This window comes from Ischnura elegans, chromosome 10 (genome assembly GCF_921293095.1).
Source record: "Ischnura elegans chromosome 10, ioIscEleg1.1, whole genome shotgun sequence".
Taxonomy (NCBI): domain Eukaryota; kingdom Metazoa; phylum Arthropoda; class Insecta; order Odonata; family Coenagrionidae; genus Ischnura; species Ischnura elegans.
Window position 1 is genome coordinate 25,431,330 of NC_060255.1, and position 23,217 is coordinate 25,454,546.

Genomic DNA, 23,217 nt, shown 5'->3' on the forward strand with positions numbered 1-23,217 from the left:
GTATTTTGAACCTTGAGTTACGTGTAGAAAGAGAGGTGTAATTTCGACTTTAGATTTAATAAATATTAAACCTGGGCCTTATTTTTCTTGCTGCGATTAAGGCAGCCATAATTTGAATCTTTCTCATCTTAATTTACGTTCCATCATTCTTTTGTTTCATTTTGGCTCTGCTGGCAATTTTCGGCTGGAAGGAGCGACCTTTGATATTATTATTTAAAGACATGACTGGCAGTTATACAACTTCCTGATCTGACATTTTTTGCTAGCAGCACTTGATCCTCGGACAGAGACTGTAATCATAAATTGTAGATAACTCTACTCCGTCAAGTGAGAAGAATTGGGCGTAGGTAAATTTCGTCGTCTCAAAATGATCAACACCGGGTACGTAAACTATTTAAACTACACAGTTGTAACTCTTGTATAGTGTTTAGTATTTTAGTTGCTAAATAACCCGCTGAAGTTTATCTTTACCCGTAAAGTAACTGAAGTGGAGTATCTCAAAAGCAAGAAACCGTTTCATTCGCATAATTGCTATTCAACACTCAGGGTATACGTATTTGCGATTGCAACATTAACATTTCCTAACAAGGCCCAATAATAATTATCTTCTCCGATTTTTGTCTACTGTGTTTCGCAACCGCCAAGAAAACCGATTGTCGTGCCATAAGAAATAATTATCTATACTTTATATTTTTAGTTTTCACGCAATATATGGCTATTTTATTGATATTTTCTTGTTTCCATTAGAAAACTAGCAGGGCGAACAATTTTCATCACCGGTGCCAGCCGTGGAATAGGGAAAGCAATTGCCCTGAAAGCCGCTAAAGATGGTGCAAACATAATCATTGCTGCTAAAACCGCTGAACCCCATCCAAAACTTCCTGGAACTATCTACACTGCTGCTAAGGAAGGTACGTTTGTTTTCAAGTACATAGTATGATTTGAGTTGAAGTGATAAAAGTTATGGATGGATGGGAGTCCAACTTTTTCACGGTGCTCTCCTGCAATGGCTTAACACTATCCCCCCAAAGCCTCAGAGAAATTTTAAAAAATATTTAAAACTATTGTATATTTTTTACACATAATAACTACATCTGCTTAGAGTTAAGTTTTTAGAGCCAGAATTATATAAAATGTATTTCCAGGCATGTCATTTTTCAAAAATGTTGCCTGGGGGGAGGGGTCACCATCCCATCCCCCCCAAGGCGTATTCCTAGTTATGCCACTGCTCTCCTGTAATAGTTTGCAAGAAGCTCTTTCTATCCCCCTCCAGTTTTGTTCATTAGCTGCGTCAATTTGGTTAACCACTCTGTTTTTATCAGGGTTCCCACTCAACTGTGAAAACCGTGAATAAGCCGTGAATTTTGTCTACCGTGAAAAAACCTGGAAATAGCCGTGAATTTCGTTATAAAACCTTAGAAATCCCTCAAACTTGATTGTAGATCTACGATAGACAGATTAAAAGAAAAACCGATGTTTCGATCATGTTTCAAGGCTGAGTCACGTGCAGATACTGTCTACGCATTTTTCTGCACACCTGTATACTGTGCCATAATGGGCACTTTCTCAATCCCTCCGAGATCTCAATCCCTCCGAGACTCAATCCCTCCGAGACTCAATCCCTCCAAGACTCAATCCCTCCGAGACTTAATCCCTCCGAGACTTCATCACGAGGAGACGATTTCGCGAGCGCCTGAGTGCAACTCTCGCGAAGCGCTGGAGTGCATCGTGCCTGCCTGATCCACGCGTGCCGCTGATCCTCGCGTCCTGTGAAGTGCTCACAATTTATAGTGAATTCACCAACGGTGTCGGCCTTTTTATGCCATGTGTGAACTTCAATTACTTTCCGCCACCACCTACCCAATTGTAAGGTGAAACGTCTGTGTGAAACCTGTTTCCCCTCCTCTGCCTACACCTCCCCTCTCACGCCTGCTTCGAGCGCGGCTGCTATCCTGTAAGCGAGCCGGCCAGCTCTCTCTGCTACTGACCTCGGACAAGGAAGGAACTCCTCGTGCCCGGCATCTTCCCAACGGCAAGAGTACATTAACTTTGCTCCTAAAGCTTACTTTGGTTATTAAATGTATTATACTGTTGGAAATCAACCCTATTGTTTGTTATTTTTTTCACTCCTAACCGCCTATTTCTCGTCAATTCATTCTCGCGACGTGTGTGCGTTGCAATTCGAAGCACAATTATTAATTGGTCTGTGTGCCATGACACCACATTGACCTTAAGCCTGCGATTGGAAGACATTAACCCTGGCAAAAAATCAGGCCCTTCTTCAATTCCCTGCCACCCTGCTCTCTCCATTTTCCCACTCACACCCTTTAGCCGGACCTGAATTTTGCTGACTATAGGTGATGTCATAATAGATAGCACTTTCATTGCTGCATTTGCATTCAAGTCATCTGTTGCGTTTGTTACATTTTTAGTTAACGTGCGGCCGATGATTGTCACGTGATCAATATTTCTGCCTAAAATGCCTTATCTACAAACAGTGAATTAGATGAAATTTAGACCGGGAAAACCTGGAAAAAACCGTGAATTTTATAATGTAGTTAGAGTGGGAACACTGTTTATTGCTGTGTTGAGTATCATTACCCTATTGATTTACTTAAGGCTTGATCCTTTACCTAATGCCTGTTAGGTATCTCTTGTTTTTTTTTTAATTCTAATCTTTCACTTTGCAATTCTATTGTTTGCAATTTCACTTGTCTTGCAGTGGAAGCAGCTGGGGGGCAATGCCTTCCATGCATCGTTGATGTTCGAGACGAATCTCAAGTGGCGAAGGCTGTTGAATCTGCTGTACAAAAATTTGGTGGGATTGATATCCTCATCAACAATGCTAGTGCTATTTCGTTGACACCTACTTTAACAACAGATATGAAACGATATGACCTCATGCATGCCATTAATACACGAGGGACATTTTTGGTGTAAGTATTTTATTGCTTATTATTATTCCCTTCCCCAATTGTAATTTGAAATGTGAAATTTCTGCCATTGAACTATCAGGAAATGTAAGGGTCATTCTGTGTCAATTCTGCAGAAAAGATGAGATTTTTTTCTCCTGTTATCCATAGGTTGACACTTGGTGCCTAATATTTCTTTACTTAATTAAGGTACTTTTCCATCCACAACCAATCAAACTCCAAGTACTTTACCGATTGGTCTCTTCATTTCAAGTTTTCAAAGCATGTGCATTAATAGCCAAAGAAGTCAGGGAAGAACCATGCAATTAACGTGACAATATTGTGAAGCAATTACACAAAACATAGCCAAATATAGTAAATTTTGATATCAATGAATGTGTTCAATGTTTATGAGGGTGTATGACACTTCTTCCCTTCTTCACTGGCTGATGAATGGTCATGTTCAGCCAATACTAACATTCATTGAATGGTCACTCCCTAATTCAATGGTCCTTTGCTTATGGTGTCAGTGGCGTATATAGACAACATTTTCTGGTGGGGGAGGCCAAGATCAGTGTAAAGTTAGGTCTAGGCTTTGTAATATGGACACCACATTGTATTATATGTTAAAAGTGAAGCGCAAAAATGAACGATGTTGAATGGTACTGCCATAGTTCTAAGCGATGGCGGGCTAAGGAGAGGTCACATGCCGTGACAGTCACCAGGTAAGGGAAAATAAAACTGCTATTGCCTCCCATCTATTCCTTCAGGAAAGCTGCCAAATGTGTTCATTAACTCTTATGGTTGAAAATTAAGATTGTGATGGTGCTTAATATAGTAATTTGTAAGTTTTCTCTCCCCCTAAAAACTCTTGTCGCCCACCACTATCGAGGACCTCGGTGTAACACGAGCTGAATTGTGCTCATCCTTCCATCCAATTGCTGCCTTGGACTTGCCATATGGTTCATTTTCCTATTTGTTGACAGTGCAAGCCAAATGTTAGCTAAGGTTGAAAAATCCCGAAACATGTTTTCAAGGAAAGTCCTCATTTACAAATGCTTGAAAATGCAAGAAACATAAATACCGTATTTTCCGGCGTATAAGACGACTTTCTAGCACCTAAAATCTTTTTTAAAAAGTCGGGGTCGTCTTATACGCCGGGAATGTGGCAGCAAGGAGGAGGGGTGGCCGCACTGAACAAACACTTCACACATTTGCAGAACCCTAACCCTAACCCAGTGCTGAGATCTAATATACCAGGCTTTGTGAACTTCCATGTTAAAAGGAGGCCAAGGGAGAACCAAGCAAGACAGTTAAACCAACGGTCGGAGGCACTTCAACACAATCAGCAGAGGACAGTTGTGAATGCAATGCATTAACAGGCGCGTGAGCACGGAATATAAATCAGACAACTGGCTTTAACACTGACATACGAAGCAAAAGGCAGTACACTACCTCCCATTCGAAATATGGGCACCACACCCCGAAACACTACGATGGTGCTTCATTTTCACTTTATAAAATTAAAGACATCACACGGATCACGAGAGCTCCTGACTTGCCAAGACAACGAATTCAAAACGTGGTCACGTGGTAACGTGTGCCTAAACAAGCCGTTTAAAGATCGCATTAGAGAACAGTGGAATGAGTGGATGGTTAGCGGTGAGAAGTCATTCACAAAAGGAGGAAACATGCGTGCTCCACAGTTGGATGTTTTGTGCAAATTTGTTATAAAAGCCTGGAATGACATTGATGCAAAAACAGTAATCAAGTCCTTCAAAAAGTGTGGCATATCAAATTCGTTAGATGGTATGGAGGACGACTACTTGTGGCAAAATGAAGAGGAAGTCGAAGCTGAGACCACACCATCTGATACGGAATTTGATCCATATGATGATTGCCTTACAAATGTAGAACAAGACGTTATTGATGTACTGATGATATCAAATGACGAACAGGAGGATTTTAAAGGTTTTTAAATGGAAACTGCGTTGCTGACTCGCAGTGACTTGCGAGCTCTCTCTATCGTTTGTTAACTTCCTTGTATCAGACTGCTTTAGGAAAAGTTTAATCCACTTGCACTGTTTTAGTTTAATATGTTTTATGAGGAACTGACTTATGTTTATTAGTGACCGTTTTCATGCTATCATGTCATGCCATGATGTCATAAGCATATTAATTAAAAATTTCTATATTGAAATCAAATCTGATGTTTTTTATTTACCGGTAGTGTGCGTTGGAAAAGGGGTAGTCTTATACGGAGAGTATAGCACGAATTATATATTTTAACAAAAAAGTTGGGGGTCGTCTTATACGCCCAGTCGTCTTATACGCCGGAAAATACGGTACTGTATAAACACGCGCAAGAGACGCACCCGTGTAAGAAACGCACCTCTATTTTAAGCATCGGGGCTAAATAAAAAATTTTTGCTGCATTTTATTTTTTTAATCCTACCGCATGGTGTTGCAGACATATGCCAGGACTTTCGACGGTTATCAAATTTTCCACTTTCAATGCTAAAAATTTATGCCATATAATAAAAATGTATTATATGGGGAAATGTCTCATCACATTTTCAAGTGAACCAATCGGTGTTTCAGGAAGATTTGAAGGGTTCTCCAATTTCCTTTCCACAACATAAACTTGCTTTCCACAAATTCTTTATTTTACAAATATTCTTCATATAAATTTTCAGTGACTGGCTGGATGAAGTGAAATCTACTTTAATGCAAAATTGTAGAAGTACATTTTGTAAGGAAGCAACTATTTTCCCATATTATTCAAAGCATTCCTTCAGTTGCAAAAATCGTCCAGATATACCACATGTACAGGTCGTCGGACGTAATCTTTCCCTATTGTGTAAGGGACATTGCGGCAGGCTGCAAACTCTTGGTACATCGTCTTTGATGCAGAGGTTTGTGGTGAATGGCTTTACCTTGTCATAGAACACTTTAAATGAGTTATCAGCATTAACTCACTCATTTTACAGCAGATGTATGACACTCATAACTTGAAGCTCATGAAAGATCAATTTATTTTTCTGTTTTGGAGCTTCCAGATAGGTTGTGTGTGGTCGAAAGCATGGAGCTCAAAACCAAAAGGTTGACTAGGAAAGGAAATTGATGGATACCACTGCTTTGAGCATAAGCCTGAGTTACTGACACATTTGATTATTGTTCTATTTTGCAAAAGGAAAGGAGGAAAGGTACCAGTGGCGGACACATATGGGGGGCGCAAGGGGCGTGCGCCCCCCTCTTGCGGGGCCACCAGCATTGCCTAACATTGCAGAACCACAATTGTAACTTTTTAATATCATAAGATGGCGATGTCTTGTTCATTATTATCAGTTAAAATTAAACATTCTTAAACTTTGCATGTGACATAATTATTTGTCATTACGGCAAAATTAAAGGTAGCTCAAGATATCCTTTGCGCCCCCCCCCCCCCCCCCCCCTTTGAGCTTTTTTCTGTATCCGCTACTGAAAGGTACCAAAATTTCTCTAAAGAAAATCATCAAATTATGTCTTTTTACTGACTGCATTTCACATAGTGAAATAAGTGTTGTTTTCTTGGTCACAACGAAATTCTATTATTGCAGATTTTAATGTTTTTGTTCCCTTGGAAAACTTATGAAAGAAGTCAGACTTCTTTGATGTCACCAAAACAGGTTCTTTTAGTAGTTATGCTGCTTGCAGCTGACAAACCCAAATTTAGCATGCGTGAGGAGCAATGTGTATGCAGGGCCATCGGTAGTTTTTCTTTGATTGAAGCTTGAATTCCCTTAAGTTGTCTGTTCATCATGGCAGCTCCATTGTATCTTTGGTCTCGTTTGGTTGACATCAAGCCCTAAAGGTAACAAGGTCTCCAATAATGTTTTAGCCAAGCCTACTCCTTTTACGTCATTAACTGGGACAAATGTGAGAAAATATCTGAATTTAAAATTTTGGGTCTCTACATAGCATAAGTAAGTAGAAAACTGTTACATTTGGCTAACAGCTGTGGTTTCATCTTATAAAACGGAATAGGAAACAGCTTTTCTGATGATTTCTACAATTTTAGATTGTATCAAACGACCAAATGAACCAATGAGTCCAGTTTGAATCAAAGGACTTGTGTACATTATCTTCCCACCATCAGTGATTAATTGGTCTGTGATAATACCTACTATCTCCACTGTTGGCTCGGTATCTCAACAAGGATTAAAAAGTTACATCATTTTGTTCTGGGTCTTCAAGGCTGATTCGTTCAGAGTAATGACGACCCTATAGAGCTATTTGCTGCCTTCCTCAAAATCATATGATTTGAATAATAGGGATTACCCTTTTACTATTATTTTAATGTCAAATTTTCTTTATTTACTTGATTTTTATTTGATTTATTTACTTGATTAATAACAGCTTCAGTTTTTTTCTTAACTATGAATTAGTGTTTGGGCTACGATTTTCAAGGAATTAAATATTTTAGCCTATACAGCCATGCACTCCTTTATTAAGCCCATGTCAGATTCTTGCAGGGTGCAGTATCGTCAGTTAGTTGTCAGCAAACTTCATCGCTTTATGCAAGGGTGAATCCAAGGTTTTTTTGGGGGGTCACAAGGGTCTGAAAGGGAAACGGTCTTCTCATATTTGAGATTAAAAACAACATGCAACAGTTACTATATAAAATATTCTCTTTATTTTAATGTGAAAGTTGTTACAGTAGACCCTCGTTAATACGAACAACGTTATTACGAAGTTCTCGTTATTACGAAGCAACTCGTTGGTCCCGACGAAAAGGCCTATACAAGTTATAGTAAAAGAAACGTCATTACGAAATTTTCGTTTTTACGAAATTACGAACCTCAATCCCGGTCCCAGCGATTACAAAATGAACTTTATTACGAAGTTCCACACATAAGCAACGGTATTTTGGTGGAAATTCACTACGATAAGTTTTAATAATCGCGCCGCGTTTAATTTCTTCTCGTGTTCTGTGCTCAAGAGCGTCAGTTATGATTCTTTATTCAGTTTATACTCTACATTATATAGTAAGCTTCATTCCTGTGGAGTCATTGTGACCCTCTTAACCGCTCGTAAATTGGACGTATAGTCTTCTTACGCACATTCTATTTTCGAATTTTCAGAGGTACGAGCATTCAAAATTGTCAAATTTCGGGATTTAGCGCATACGTGTAATGCAGTGTTGCATTCGGAAGGATAACAGCACTTCTCGATTCCTTGCATACAGTCCGGCCGGCGAGATTTGTCCGATGACGGCACAATAAAAGGGGCAGATAACCCTGGGCCAGCACGGTTTACAGCCAATCGCTGTCCCCCAAACGCACCTAATACACCCTTGCCTAGTCATACAACGTCAAATTCATAAGGAGCATTGAAATAAGCCTGATCCACCCAAACACCTAGACCATTCTTCCTATCATCGGACCACTCTCGGCGGCCGGACTGTAGGTTTATCAACTTAGGAACAAGGTTTAGGGACGCATCTAGTTCGTATATCGGACTGACTGCGTTCGGGAAGATATCAACCCACAGATTGCATCATACTGCATTATTCTATCGAGGAACTGAAACGTATTTTCCTATTTATATATATTTTCACGTAATATAAACTCGTTTATTATATACTGTTTTTTTTCGACGATTCCTTAAAAAAACGTTCTTACGAACTTCGTTATTACGAACCTCCGGTTTTTCGGTCCCGTGAACTTCGTAATAACGAGAGTCTACTGTAGTGTGAAATTAAATTATTATGGCTCAATAATACAAAAAACAAAGCTTATGTAATGTTAACCATGTCAAAAATCATGTCTATTTCTCATGGATGTGGGGAATCCCCCCTAAATCTGCCTATGGCCTTATGTTCCCCTTGAAATATTTCTAGCTTAAGGTGAGGGAGCAATTTCCTGTATGGTTTGAATCATTGGCATAAACTTATTGTCCAAGCAGATCTAATTTGCCGATGTGTTTGTTAATTTCATGTGACTCTATTTATTTTCTGTAGACAAGAAAGTTTTATATTATGTAAGTTTTATTGGAAAACAAAATGACATGCCGGCTACTAGGAATAACTTTCTTGGTGCCATATTGTAAAAATAAATCATCGTTAGCCCCTGTGATTACAATTTAATTTGTACTTTTTGATATTTTTCTGGTAAGGTATCCTTGATAAGTATAATTAAAAAAACTAACTTCATATCCTCTTTTAGCTCCAAAATGTGCCTGCCTCATTTGAAGAAGGGGAAGTCTCCTCATATTCTGAACATCTCTCCCCCCTTAAATATGAGTCCTATATGGTTCAAAAATCATGTTGCATACACCATGGCCAAGTATGGGATGTCTATGTGTGTCTTGGGTATGGCTGAAGAATTTCGCCAGGATGGTATTGCCGTCAATGCATTATGGCCAAGGACAGGTGAGGTCAATTTATTATTTTTATGTTTGGATCATCTCCAAATTGTGCCTAACTCAAGCTGCATTTGAATCTATGGGGTTCAGCTTACGCAATTTATAGCTTGAAATGTATGCTGCTTTAAATGATCCTTTAAAATTTTCTCCGATAAATAAATATTTTGTCATGTAAGCTGTATAAAACTACATATTGAACTAAATTTAGTATGTTCTTTTTTTGCTCAAATGCAAACTCATGTCCTAGAAGAGCAGCATAATGTTTCAATAGTACATATATCACTTTCAATTGATTCAATTTTCTATTTACACAATGATTCTAAATTACATTACGTTATAATTATTTATGCCTCAACCCTCAATGGTTGAGATTTTTTACATTGTTAACCTAAGAAGTGGAAAAATTATCAAGAGAACCTCTGCTTTAAATTTTAAAAATATGTTACTTTAATAGATTTTTAATCCCTTGTAGCAATTTTAACTGCTGCAATGGAGATGCTGACAGGTTCGGAAGCAGCTAAACATTCCCGAAAGCCAGAAATTATGGCTGATGCAGCTTATGCAGTTTTTCAGCGTGATGCATCATCATGCACTGGAAAATTTCTAATCGATGAAGAAGTTCTTAAGGAGGCTGGTGTCACAGATTTGGATCAATATGCATGTGATCCCAGTAAGTACAAAATATATCGACTTCAACATTTTACTGCATAAATACAATTCATTTACGAGCTTAAGATTGAGTTTTTTGCTGATTAAATAAAAATAACTAACACCTATGGTGCTCTAATGAATGAAATGCATCACTAAGCTGCCTGCCAATGATAATAGAATGCCAATTGCAATGTCAATACAATTTCATTATCTACTTTAAAACATGCAAACATGACAAAACTTCTATTGGAACAGCATTATTCAATCTAATGCTGGTTTTGAGTTTCCCACTTTACAAAAGGCCAAGCATCAATATAACATGATTTTTTGCATAAAATAGAATGTATCTACTGTTTAAAAAATACACCTGTCAAGTAATTTTTATCAGGGATTTATTGAAGTGTTTTCAAGGCATGTCTGAAGAAAAATACAAAATCGGCTTGCAGTGCTGAAAGTTAAGTTGATTTTCTGAATGCAAAGTTTTAACATTAGAAGGGCTTATTTTTCAATTGTAAAATGTCTTGGGCTAAGCATATCAATTTCCTTAGCAGTAAGCTTAGTTCAAGCTGCTACATCCTTTGACAGCTCAGTCAGACAGTAACATGGAAAATTGTACGTAGTTTGTATTTTGGCGATTTTTACCCACATTGGTCGGTCGGCTCTATTCATTGTATTCAGTTTGAGTGTGTAAGGATTCAAATTTCTAGATGGGAGATTGAAATCTACCCAAATAATTATTACATGTTTGCTGTCTCTCGATGTAAATGCAGATATTTGATTTTCTAATTGAGATTAGGGATTTACCCAATTGGTAAAGTCGTTATGTTGCAGATACACTTGTTGAGAGTTCAGATGCTTGTCATGCCAGGAAAGTTTTCACAGGCAAATGGAACGAGACTCCAAGGTGGGCTCGCAAGGATACACTCCTGGGGCAGGGTCTGTAAGCAGGCTTTTCACCTCTGCACTGCAGAAGGGGGAGGACAAGGAAGGAGAAAGGAAGGACGCGCTGCCACGATAGGAGGCCGACGACGCATCCTGGGGCGGGATAGGGAAGGAAGGGATGGGACGAGGAATCTCTCACCGTCACAAAGGCGGGCGGGTCCTACCACTATAGAAACCAGGAAAAACCGTTGCAGTGCCAGCGATTTTGGAGGATTATTCTATGAGGAAGAATAATCCAACGATCAAATCGCTAGATAGTTTTCAGAGGCAGTGGATACAAAACCCTAGGGCGGGCTCGCCGGTTACTCTTCTGGGGGCAGGGTCTGGAAGCGTTAGCTTATCACCTATGCACCCCAGAAGGGGGGAGGACTGGAAGGAAAAAGGAAGGAGGCGCTGCTGCGATAGGAGCCCGACGACGCCTCCTGGGACAGGATAGGGAAGGAAGGGATGGGACGAGGGATCCTGCACTGTCACAAAGGTATCACAAAAACCATCCGCAAAACCATGCAACAGCCATTGCTATTCTAACGATTTTGGAGGATTATCCTATGAGGGAGAATAATCCAACGATTAAATCGTTAGATAGTTTTCAGAGGCAGTGGAAACGAGACTCAAGGGCGGGTTCGCAAGGTTACACTCCTGGAGCAGGGACTGTAAGCGCGAGCTTTTCTCCTCTGCACCCAGAAGGGGAAGGACGGGAAGGAACAAAGAAGGAGGCGCCGCCGCGATGAGAGCCCGACGACGCCTCCAGGGGAAGGATAGGAAAGGAAGGGAGGGGACGAGGAGTCCCGCACCGTCACAAAGGCGGGCGGGTCCTACTATTAGCAAAACCAAGCTTACGCAATTAATGTGCCAGCGATTTTAGTGCGTTTTCCTATGAGGAAGAAAAATCCATAGATCAAATCGCTAGATAGTTTTCAGAGGCAAGAACTCTCAGGGTTCAAAGCAAACCCTGCTAAGGGTACAACCACCGGGGCCCGGAACCAAGCCAGGGGCTTATACGCCAGGAATCCCGGGGAGGGGGCTGGAGAGGAAGGAAAAGGGAGAGAGGCGCCGTCGCGATCGGAGCCCGCCGACGCCTCCAGGGAAAGGAAAAGGGATGGAAGGGCGGGGAATAGGGTTAAAACACTCCAGTGCTATAGAAGCAAAGGAGGCCCTACCTAGCGATACCAAGCGTACGCAATTTTTCTACCACCATCCCGGGGAGATTTTTCTATGAGGAAGAAAAATCCCAATATAGGGACAGTGGGAAAGTTTTCAGAGGCAGTCCAACCCTTGGGTTTTGTAATAAAAACTCTGCAAATAAGAGTACTATATTCTCACCATCAAATGTAATGCTTGCTATTAGTTGCCATGCTATCTCTCAACAAGAGTGAAGTAAACCAGCTGTAATAGAATGTCCTTTACTTCTAGAGATGCAAAGTTTGAATTTTCTTGAAATATGGACAAATAAATGATTAATGCATAAAAAATTAAGCAATTATTTGTATCATATTTGTATAATTGTATTATTTAACTATTAATTAACTGCTTATAGTTGTATGAACCAGGGGTGCAGCTAGGAATTAAGTCTGGGAGGGTTTAGGTGCAACTAATACTGGGGTTTGTGGGGGCATGGAATTCCCACCAGGATAAGCGGTAGGTGCGAAATAAATAAATTGCTAAATTTGAAAGATAAATGGTTCAAAATGGTGAGTTTTACGACTTTTTGAGAGATAGTTTATTCATCCTTACTCTATTCTATTAGTAATATCAATCCAATTAAGTAAAATGAATAAAACTTAAAAATTTCTCTGAGCTCTGGGAGGGGGGGGTTTATCCCCCAAAACGCTGCGTCACTGGTATGAACTACAAGCTGTTGACCCCTGCTCTAGTGTGCTGAAATCTCTTGTTTGTGACCACGGATCATAGATAATGTAGCATGTGTATTTTATGTTTGTAGTATTGTGTTGTTGATGGTTAAATTTTTTTTTAGGTAATAAGGATGGACTCATGCCTGATTTCTTCCTGGACACTCCTGCTGAGGAAATTTTCAAGAAGAAGAGTACTGGAGGTGGTGGTGGTGGAGATTTCGAAAGCATTTTCAAAGCTATTCAAAATAATTTGAGTGAAGAGCTTGTCAACAAAATTCAAGCATCATATCTCTTCACCTTGAAAGGTATTTTCTTCTTTAACTTTTATTAAATTGAAAAGTGTTTACTTTTACATTGTCAATGTCATTGCCCATGGCACCAATTTTAGTTCATAAAAAATTTTAGTCAATGGCAAAAACTGTGATCCCTAACCATGCCAATCTCACAGTCTTCATTGGAAGTATCATTTATCATATGGAAATTCAAGGGTTGTATCACAATTTATGATTTTTAAAGTAACCTTATTTCAGTTTTCTTGTGAAAAAATAAGAATTAAATCACAGTTTGCTGACTTGAATCATCAGAGAGATTACTTTGCAAATTTCCACCATTTCATTGAATCAAATTGGATATCAGAAAATCATTGCTATTATTAAGTATTTCTCATTATCAAAAATACTGAGGAGGAGTAGAGTAAGTTCACAGATTTGCCTTTTATATAATGGTTATAAAACATTAACATTTTATTTTGCATTTGATACTGCAAGGTACACACCAAATGTTCAATGCTGAAAAGTAGTTGAGGCATGTTTTGCATTAGGTCGTTGGGGCAGAAATGGCATGGTGCTGCTCTGGTGATGATGGTATGACCCATTGTAATCCAAATTAGCTGCCACTGCAAGTGTATTCATTCATTTCAGGAAACACATATTAACTGTGATTAAGTATCATAAGAACAATATTTTGAATTCCACTTTATAAATTGTATTTTACATAGATTTTTCATTTATTTTTCAAATAAAAGAGATGAATTTGCATGTTTGTCTACAAAATCCTGTATTGTGTGCAGGTAAAGCCATGGATGCCTTTATGCAATGATGTAACTATGAGGGGGATAGATCCCTCCTCAAAGGCACATAGAAATTTTTAAAAATATTTAAAACTATTGCCTAGTCGTGACATGTAATAACTGCATCTGCTTAAAGTTAAATATAATTCATTAATATCATGGCAATGAGATGAGTCACTGAATACCAACCGGTGATGTAGCCCGGACTGCCTGCCCCCCATGTCCTCTCCCAATTTCCCCCCAAAGCATTTTGCTAGTTGCACCACTGCCTACATGTATAATGATTCTAGAGCTGTATCAAAGATGAACAAGGTGCCTCCTCCAAAATCCCAATTTGGCTTCAAATATTTTCTACTAAATTTTGTTACAGGTGACCAAGCTGGTTCATACTTTGTGGACCTGAAAAGTGGCAAAGGATCTGCTGGGAAGGGTGAACCACCATCTGCACCTGATGCGACTTTGACCATGACAGCCAAAGACTTTGCTGCCATGTTTTCAGGTAAGGTTTGCATAAATATAGAGAAAATGTAACAGTCACCCCCATTCTTTATTTCATTTAAAACTGAGATACTATATGCTGCAACACAACAAATCTATAGTAATGCACAATGTTGGCTTGCAAGGATTTCGTGCGTACCATGAACAGAAAACGCGATGGTTCCAATGTTAATTTAAATGATTGAAAAAGATATATCCATATCTTCAATGCTATTCTTGAACTTTTTTTTTGAAATGCAAGATTTGGCATTTTCTTAGTGATGATTTAAGCTAACTCTTTAAAGAACGGAGAAAAATGGTCTCTTGATTCAGTCAAGTTTCTTTAGGCCACCATACACAGCGAATGATTATGCGAATGAAATCATTGGCACTGCCATTATTCATGGGATCATGTGGGAAAAATAGAACATTTTCCAATTTTCATTGAATAAACATGCACCGGACAGTTCATTTGCAATTTTTTTTCTTTATTCACCGCGAATGATTTCATTCGCATGATCATTCTCCGTGTATAGAGGCCTGTGTGAATCTGGTATGTACACTACTCAAATGTAGAGGTTTTGGGGAAATGGACCGACTATTATCAAATTAAGACGTAAATCGCATCTTCTGTAACCAATTAATGATTTAAGTTGAGAACTGCATCTGCGATCCTCTAATCTTTCTCTGACCAGCTCTCGTAGAGTGAGGTTGTGTTTGCCGTGCGCTCCTGAAACCGGTTCTTCACTGACCGACAGCGATCAATTTGGGCTTTCACGCCGTTGCTTCCGTTTTTCTTAGTGTAGTGATTTTAGTGTGTACTTCTACTAATCATATTTTGCGAAGTAGTAAGAGTAGTAAAAGTGTAATAGTGAAGTAGTGTTGTGAAGCCGCCTGGTCCTGTAGCTGCTGCTGTGCCTGCCACGCGACGGGGAAACGGATAAGTAGTCGCTGACCAACTTACTTGCTTCTAATTTCTCTTCTCTCTTCCTTATTTCAAGTTGCCTTAATTGTTGTAAAGATTGCCTAGTTATAATACTATTAGAACTTATTGATAGATTTAAGGTATTAGTGTTAATTCCTAAAAGTTACTTGATCCTTCATTTGTGTGCGAGCTCTATCATTCACCCTTGTTCTTCATCATTATTACCTGTCTTAACTAACTCGTTTAGAAAACTAACTTTTTCTTACGCAATATTTGTATCATTATTATCGATTTCTGTAATTTCATAGCGTTTTTATTAAGCCGATAAAGCCGCTAGAGTAGTATGGCTGGCCGATCTTCCGTCACCAAGATCAAGAGTAAGGCGAAAAGCGACCTTCTTGAGGCACGCGTCACCGAACTCGAGAAATTGGTGGCAGAAATACACGCCCGGGTAACGGGTTTTGTGGAAATCCCACGGTCCGGGGATCGTAGCGTCCCCTCTAAGGGTCCTCGCAATTCCAAGGTGGAGTCTCGAGCAAGCTCGGGGGCGGTAGCCTGCGCGGAGACCTTGGAGAGGACGGTGCAGTCTTCGGGTCGGGGGATTACTCATAACCTGAGGCCCGAGTGGGTGGTTGTACCCCAAGGGCGGGGGGCGGTGGCACGGCCAAATCGGGGAGTGGGGGAAGCGAAGGCTAACCCCATCCCCGTTCACAACAGCTTCGAGGTCTTGTCGGAGGACAATTCCGGGGAGCTAATTGGCGAGGTCGTGAAGGAACCCCCTGTCGCGAGGGATGCAGCTTCGAGAGGCAGCCGGGGAGGGAGGGCGGGGATTGTTCTGTTAGGGAGTTCCAACGTCCGGCGGATTTTCCCCCAGTTGGAGAAGAGGGCAAGGAGAGACGGAGCGGACCAACGGGTCTCTTCCTGGTGTATCCCAGGAGGTCTTGTATCCCACACTACGGCGGCGGTAAAAGCAGCGGTGAAGGACACGGGCTGTTCTAGACTGCGGGTGGTGGCCCATGTCGGCACTAATGATGCCTCCGTACGCAGAGCTGATGAGATCTTAAATTCCTTCAGGGATCTAAGCTCGGAAGTGGAACGCGTTCGGAGGGGCACTGGTGTTGATATGCGACTGTCCATCTGTAGCATTGTTCCACGGACGGACTGCGGCCCTCGAGTTTGGGACAGGATTTCCTGGATCAACAAGAGGCTGTGGGAACTCTGTGTGAGCATTGGGGCAGAGTTCGTGGATCTTCGGCCGGTGCTTAGATCGTGCCGGGCTCCCCTCAATTCGTCTGGGGTGCATTATTCCAAAGAGGCGTCGGAACGGGTGGCTCGTAGGATTTTTGAGCACTGTAGGTATTTTTTAGACTAGAGGGTAGGTCATCTAGCGGGGTTATCAAAGATTTAATTGAACGTAGCCTCCGAGGAAATCCGCAATGCGAAATAAACAAGAAAGTAAGCTTAGAAGCGTTAACGCCGGACAATAGCGTCATTATTCCCAAAACGCGTGCTCCAGGGAAAGAAAAAATATCAAATATTATTAGTACTGCCAATAAAATTCTCCCGCTGAGTATACAAAAGCCTAGAAAAGAACCAACCGAAACTCTAACTACAAAATATGACATTAACCTTGTTGTAGTTAATTGCCGTAGCGTAAAAAACAAGCGCGCCGAAATCGAGCATATTTTTCAGGACGCAGACGTGGTCATGGGGACAGAGAGCTGGCTTACGGAAGATATAAGCGACAGCGAAGTTTTTCCTCCAGAATATAAAATTTACAGATGCGATCGACGCAATAGAACAGGTGGCGGAGTTTTTATTGCCGTTAAATCCCATTTACAAAGCGCCGCTCACGAAATAATTGACAACGAAATTGAAAGCGTATGGTGTACAATTAAACAACGAAACAAAAGGAGTATTCATGTTTGCTCTTTTTATAGACCGCCGAACTCCGAAGTCGATATTATGTACCTTCTAGAAAATCAAATATCCGCATTTACTAAGAGAGACAGTAAAGGTGTAATAGTAATCGGGGGAGATTTTAATCTTCCATCCATAAACTGGGATACTTACACTGTAAAACCGAATTCAAGGAATAAAGAAATCAGCGAGGTATTACTCAACATACTTGCAAATCACTCTCTCGCCCAAGTAGTTGACAAACCTACGAGAGGAAACAAGCTATTAGACCTTTTAGCAGTAAGCGATCCTAAGTTGATAAAACAAGTCGATATTATTGACGGTATAAGCGACCACAGAGTAATATTTGCAACGTTAAAAGTTGATGTGGTGTCAGCCGTAAAACCAAAACGCAATATTTACCTATTCGATAAATGTAACTTCACTAAATTTGGCGAGATGCTTAATGACTCCTACAAAAAATTCGTTGTTACATCAAAGGACCAAAGCACAGATGAAATATGGACACGTTTCTTAGAAATTCTGCGCCAAGGAATCAACGAACATATTCCGCAAAAACTGAAATGTGATAATAAGGAACCTCGCTGGTACAACAACGATGTCAGAAGAGAACTTAGGAAACAGAGAAAACTATACAACTTGTACAGAAAGTCCATCACGTCTCGTAATAAATCGAAGGAACTTGAAGCTAAAGAAAGTTACGCTGCTCAACGCTCAATAACCAAGAAATCAATGCGAACTGCAATGCGAAAATTTAAGAAAAAAGTACTTGGTGAATTACTCGAAGAAAATCCGAAATCCTTTTGGTCGTACGCGAAAGAGCTTCAGGGAAAACATTCAACCGTAGATTCGTTATTTGATAAAGATGGTAAACTTGTCACCGAAAATATAGACAAAGCTAACACTTTAAATGCCCACTTCGAAAGTGTATACACTACTGACGATACTCAATTCAATTTAGACATCCCATATACTGAGGATTTGATGGAAGAAATATCTATAAAACGTGATGGGATAACTAAACAACTACAATCGAATAAGAATAGTAAATCTCCGGGTCCGGAGGGAATACCCGCGCGTGTCCTCAAAGAGTTAGCTCCACAGATCGCGCCTTACTTAGAGATCATATTCAAGAAGTCACTCTCCGAAGGGAAGTTACCGCCCGACTGGAAAATTGCAAGTGTTACACCCATTTTCAAAAAGGGAAACAGAAATGACCCAGGCAACTACCGTCCAATTTCCCTAACATCAATTATAGGCAAGATACTTGAACATATCGTTGTTAGTAATATCATGACTTTCTTGGACAGACGTAACTTCCTCCATGACTGTCAGCACGGATTCCGAAAAAATAGATCCTGCGAAACACAGCTCGCGCTCTTTCTTCACGACGTTATAAAATCTGGTGAATCGAAAAGACAAGTTGACGCACTATTTCTAGATTTTAAGAAAGCTTTCGACACTGTACCTCACAACAAACTTTTATACAAATTACAGTCATGCGGATTAAACGAAACAGTTGTAAACTGGATACGCGACTTCCTCAGAGATCGTAAACAAAAAGTAGTTCTTGACGGAATTAGCTCTGATGTTGTAAAAGTTACATCAGGTGTTCCACAAGGAAGCGTAATCGGCCCCCTGTTGTTCATTATATACATTAACGATCTCTGCTCCCGCATTAGCAGTAAAATACGTTTATTTGCTGACGACGCTGTCATCTACCGCGAAATTAGTGATCACTCTGACTATGAAAATCTATCATCGGACTTAAACAACGTTCATTTGTGGAGTCAAGAGTGGGGACTCGAACTTAATCTGAGCAAATGCATGGCGGTACATTTTTTGCGGAATTCGTCCAACACTAACAATGTTTATGCAGTGGATGGCATTAACATAAAGGCAACAGACGAAGTGAAGTACCTGGGAGTTACGATAACCTCGAACCTCACGTGGGGAACTCATATAAAGAATATTTGCGGCATAGCCCTGAAGAAATTAGGATTCGTCAAGCGTATTGTGGGAAGATTTTCGGATGAGAAAGTAAAAGAAAGGTGCTATTTCGCTCTCGTCCGACCGCACCTTGAATATGCAGCGAGTGTATGGGATCCAGTGCAGAAAGACTTAATCCGCGAGCTGAATAAGATACAAAGGAAGGCTGCGCGTTTCGTCAAAAACCGCTACGGGCGTACAGACAGTGTTACCCAGATGTTAAGCGAATTAGGCTGGGAGCCGTTGGAGACTCGGAGGCTGCGCGCTAGGCTTAGATTGCTTGAGCAATTGAGAATGGATATATTTAAGAGCGACACAGAGAACATAATCTTAGAGCCACACTATATTTCCAGGTCCGACAGAAGCGATAAATTAAGAGAGATTTTTAGCCGAACGGATAGATATAAGAATTCGTTTTTCCCCCGAACAATAAAGGACTTTAATAAACGCTTGTCCCAACCTCGTTAGAGCACTTCTTCTTTTTTTTTTTTTAATAGCTGTAAACGGCTGGTGTCCTAACACCCCCTGCCACACGCCTTTTAGGCGGCTTGCGGGGTATTATGTAGATGTAGATGTAGATGTAATTGGCATTGCTATCCTGACAGGTATACTACCTACGCATACAATAATCTGCTACGGTTTGCATATGCTGCAGGGTTAATGGTTGTAAGTGGTAGGAAATTCCTTTAATATACATATTACTAATAATAACTTCAGGCTTAATTTTGTTATACCTTTCCATTATGTAAAAAATAGCATGCTGAGTAAGTTTGTTATAGTTTAATGGTTACAGCCTGGGTTTCATAGTGTGATTACATAGATGTTTAGTGTACTTCTTTATTTGTCATAATTAATTTGATGCCCATCATGCTGCAGTTTGGTACTTTACATAGATTAAAGTAGCTGTCATACTTACTCAGTTTTGAATTGAGTGATAAATTTGTAGTACTTGGCTGTATTTTGTAAGTACATATGAGTCTTATAATCAGTTAAAGTTCCTATCTTATTTGGTACTGTGCCCAGCAACTTTTTGCATACTAAGCCAATGTCATATTTTACCTATGCACAATTTTCAAGACATTACTAGACAAAATTGTTTGGCAATGGTGAATTTTAATGAAAAAGGTCCAGTAAGTATGCTGATGTTATCATTAATGAAGTTATGATATGGAGCAAGGACCCACTGTTATTACAAGTTTATATTGTGCATGAATTATGCAAATATTTAAGGGATTAAAAGTTAGGTATCTGTGATTTACTGCTATTTTTGCATTTGATGGCAATACATATTATGCCTTCCATATGGGCTTGAATACCCTAGTGCTTTGTACTCTGGAGAGGAAGATGCCTAGGCAACTTGAGTGGTTGGAGTGCCTGGCATGCATTCAGGGGATCTAGCTGCAAATCTTGAACAAGGCAAATGATTTTACGTTTGTTGAATTTTTGCACTCAAGGTGCACTAGTGGGTGACCCTATCAAGGCCTCCGGCTAGTTATTATTTCCTTGAATAAAATGAATGGTGAATGCCCAAGCTTTAGCTTCAGGAATGCGGCAAATGTCATAGTTTATTCTTTGTAAAGTTAAAAATCAAGGGTCTTATGTTTCTTTTTGTATGCTGCTTATTTAGTTACTGTTTTCTTTGTCATTTCAGGCAAGCTGAAGCCTGCAGCAGCATTTATGACTGGAAAGTTGAAAATTTCAGGCAATCTTCAGAAGGCAATGAAATTGGAAAAATTGATGGGACAACTGAAATCCAAGCTTTGATTTCAGAACATACAAAATGGGGCCATAAACAATAATTCCATCATATTGGTATGTATTTGTATTTTACTGATTGAATTATGTTGAATGGGGAAAGAAAACAAAGCCTCTATTTCTATGATTGTCTTATTTTTTTAAAATTAAGTGGGTCCTCATTTAAGGTCCTACATTACCTAAGAAATGAATTACCTAACCCATAAGATAGAGGTAAGGTTTTATAATGACTAAAATCTTCAAATTTCGTCAAATTAATAAGTCGATTTCAGTTAATAATTTTTTATTTAAATTATATTTTATTGTAAAAAATAAGATATTTTTTCATTTAAAAAACTGCTTTAAAATATTTTGTGTATTACAGTAAACTCTTGATTTTACGAAGCAGGATTTTACGAAGTTTTCGATTATACGAAGTGATATTGCGGTCCCGGTGAAAAGCCTATGCTAAATACATGGCACTATTCGATTATACGAAGTTTCGATTATACGAAATTTTTTGAATTTACGAACCTCGGCTCGGTCCCTAGGAGCAAATGGCATTCGGTTATACGAACTACGGCGAAAAATTTGTCAACAAAACTAGTTACGCCGGCGTAAGTAGCTAAAAAATCAGCGCTTTCAACTGTGGTCCATCAAAAGTGCGAAATCGTAAATGATAATGCAACTTTGGAGAGAAATGGGTCGCCAAAAACCTCACTGTGGGAATTTAGGGGGAGTAGGAGCTCAGTTAAAATAACGCAGCTGACATTATGCCCCTATTTACGTGCCTGTTCGTAAACATAGCATCGACAATAATTCGTAGTTTAACATGTCAGGAAGGTCGCGCGGAGTATTTCGTACACCCCTAATTAACCCTTTGCACTGCTGTGAACGTACTTCGAAGACTACTTGACTACTTTTCGCCGAAGCACTTCGAAGGGTCCCTAATCCGGGACCCTTTCCTCGACGAGCTCACCCTCGCTGGCCCCTGAAACTGGGCTATTTTTTAATGCATTACCTGACGCAACCCTGGGTTTCAAAGGGCAAAGGTGCCATGGGGGGAAAAAGAGTAAAGTGCGTGTTACTGTGGGGCTGTGCGTCAACCAAACGGGCACGGACAAAATAAGCCCATTGTCATTGGGAAATTTGAAAGGCCACGGTGCTTAAAACATGTAAAATTGGAAGCCCTCCCAGTTTTTTACCATGCAAATAAAAACTGCTGGATGACCCGAGAAATTTTCCAGCAAATGGTTACACGTCTACAGAGAAAAATTGCTGGAGACAACCGCAAAATTGTTTTAATAATGGATAATGCCACCGTCCATAAATTCGTGGAAGATCTAAAATTGGCTAATGTTCGAGTCCTCTTTTTACCCCCGAACTCGACTAGCAAGTCCCAGCCCTTGGACCAAGGCATTATCCAGGATTTTAAAGTCCTGTACCGGAAGAAGCTTGTGCGGTATTACTTGCGATGGATCGGTACGTATTGGCGACTCAAATCACCACTAGCGGCGCTAGCGTCGGTGACGTAATTTTCCAAGATGGCCGACACATTGGTGATAGTATGTTGCTAGATTAGATCGCAACGAGCGTTATATGGCTATTTTGCTCCATCTTCTGCTATATTTTTCCGTAATATCTCTCGAGTTATTAAGTATCGTATTTGCACGTCACAGTACAGAGGATTTTCCGTATGTAGTGCTCTTTTTCATTAATATATATCGTTTTTTGAACCACTCTCCAATACATTGGTGCACATTTATCTATTCCGCTGGTTCATTATTAACTTCATTTTAGAGCTCTATCGTAATTTTCAACTTGTAAAGCGTCATGGAAAACACTAACAAGGCGATGGTCCCACCGAGGAAAATGACGATGAGGAGAAATTAAGCGTTTCTCAATGTTATTCGGTGGTCTTATCGAACTCTGAAATAGGAACTCCGTTCCCATACATTCCCTTCAGATTCCTTTTTTGGAACAGGTTTCTCCATAAAACTTCCTCTTATTATACCCATAGTTTAACTGTGCTATCTATGTCCTCACTTATTTTTATTGCAATGGCTTTGTAATAATGAAACTGCATGCTAACTAAACATTACTTCATAAACATTTTATCATTGCTCTCTCTGACAAATCACTTGTGATACGATTGGGCCCATGATTGAACTGTGATTTAAATGTCCTCACTTATGTTGACTTAAATGGCTTTGTTTTTATGAACCTGCTTTCTATCTGAACCTTATTTCTTAAACATTTTTCATTTCTCTTCCTAAGAAATCACTAGAGTGACGACTAGGCCCATGATTGAACTTGATATTATTCACCTCTCTGTTGTTG

General features: G+C 39.8%; 1 protein-coding gene across 1 annotated transcript in view; it reads left to right on the top strand.

The window, feature by feature from the left end:
- Positions 1–128: 128 nt before the first annotated feature.
- The window catches only part of LOC124166631 (hydroxysteroid dehydrogenase-like protein 2), a 28,517-nt gene continuing 5,428 nt past the window's right edge, over positions 129–23,217 (top strand). Inside the window, exons 1-8 of the mRNA XM_046544249.1 lie at positions 129–381; positions 748–911; positions 2,723–2,936; positions 9,119–9,324; positions 9,790–9,987; positions 12,886–13,068; positions 14,203–14,331; positions 20,795–20,955. Coding sequence (XP_046400205.1) covers positions 368–381; positions 748–911; positions 2,723–2,936; positions 9,119–9,324; positions 9,790–9,987; positions 12,886–13,068; positions 14,203–14,331; positions 20,795–20,907 — 1,221 coding nt within the window. The 5' untranslated portion in view covers positions 129–367 and the 3' untranslated portion in view covers positions 20,908–20,955. The remainder of the gene's footprint in view (positions 382–747; positions 912–2,722; positions 2,937–9,118; positions 9,325–9,789; positions 9,988–12,885; positions 13,069–14,202; positions 14,332–20,794; positions 20,956–23,217) is intronic.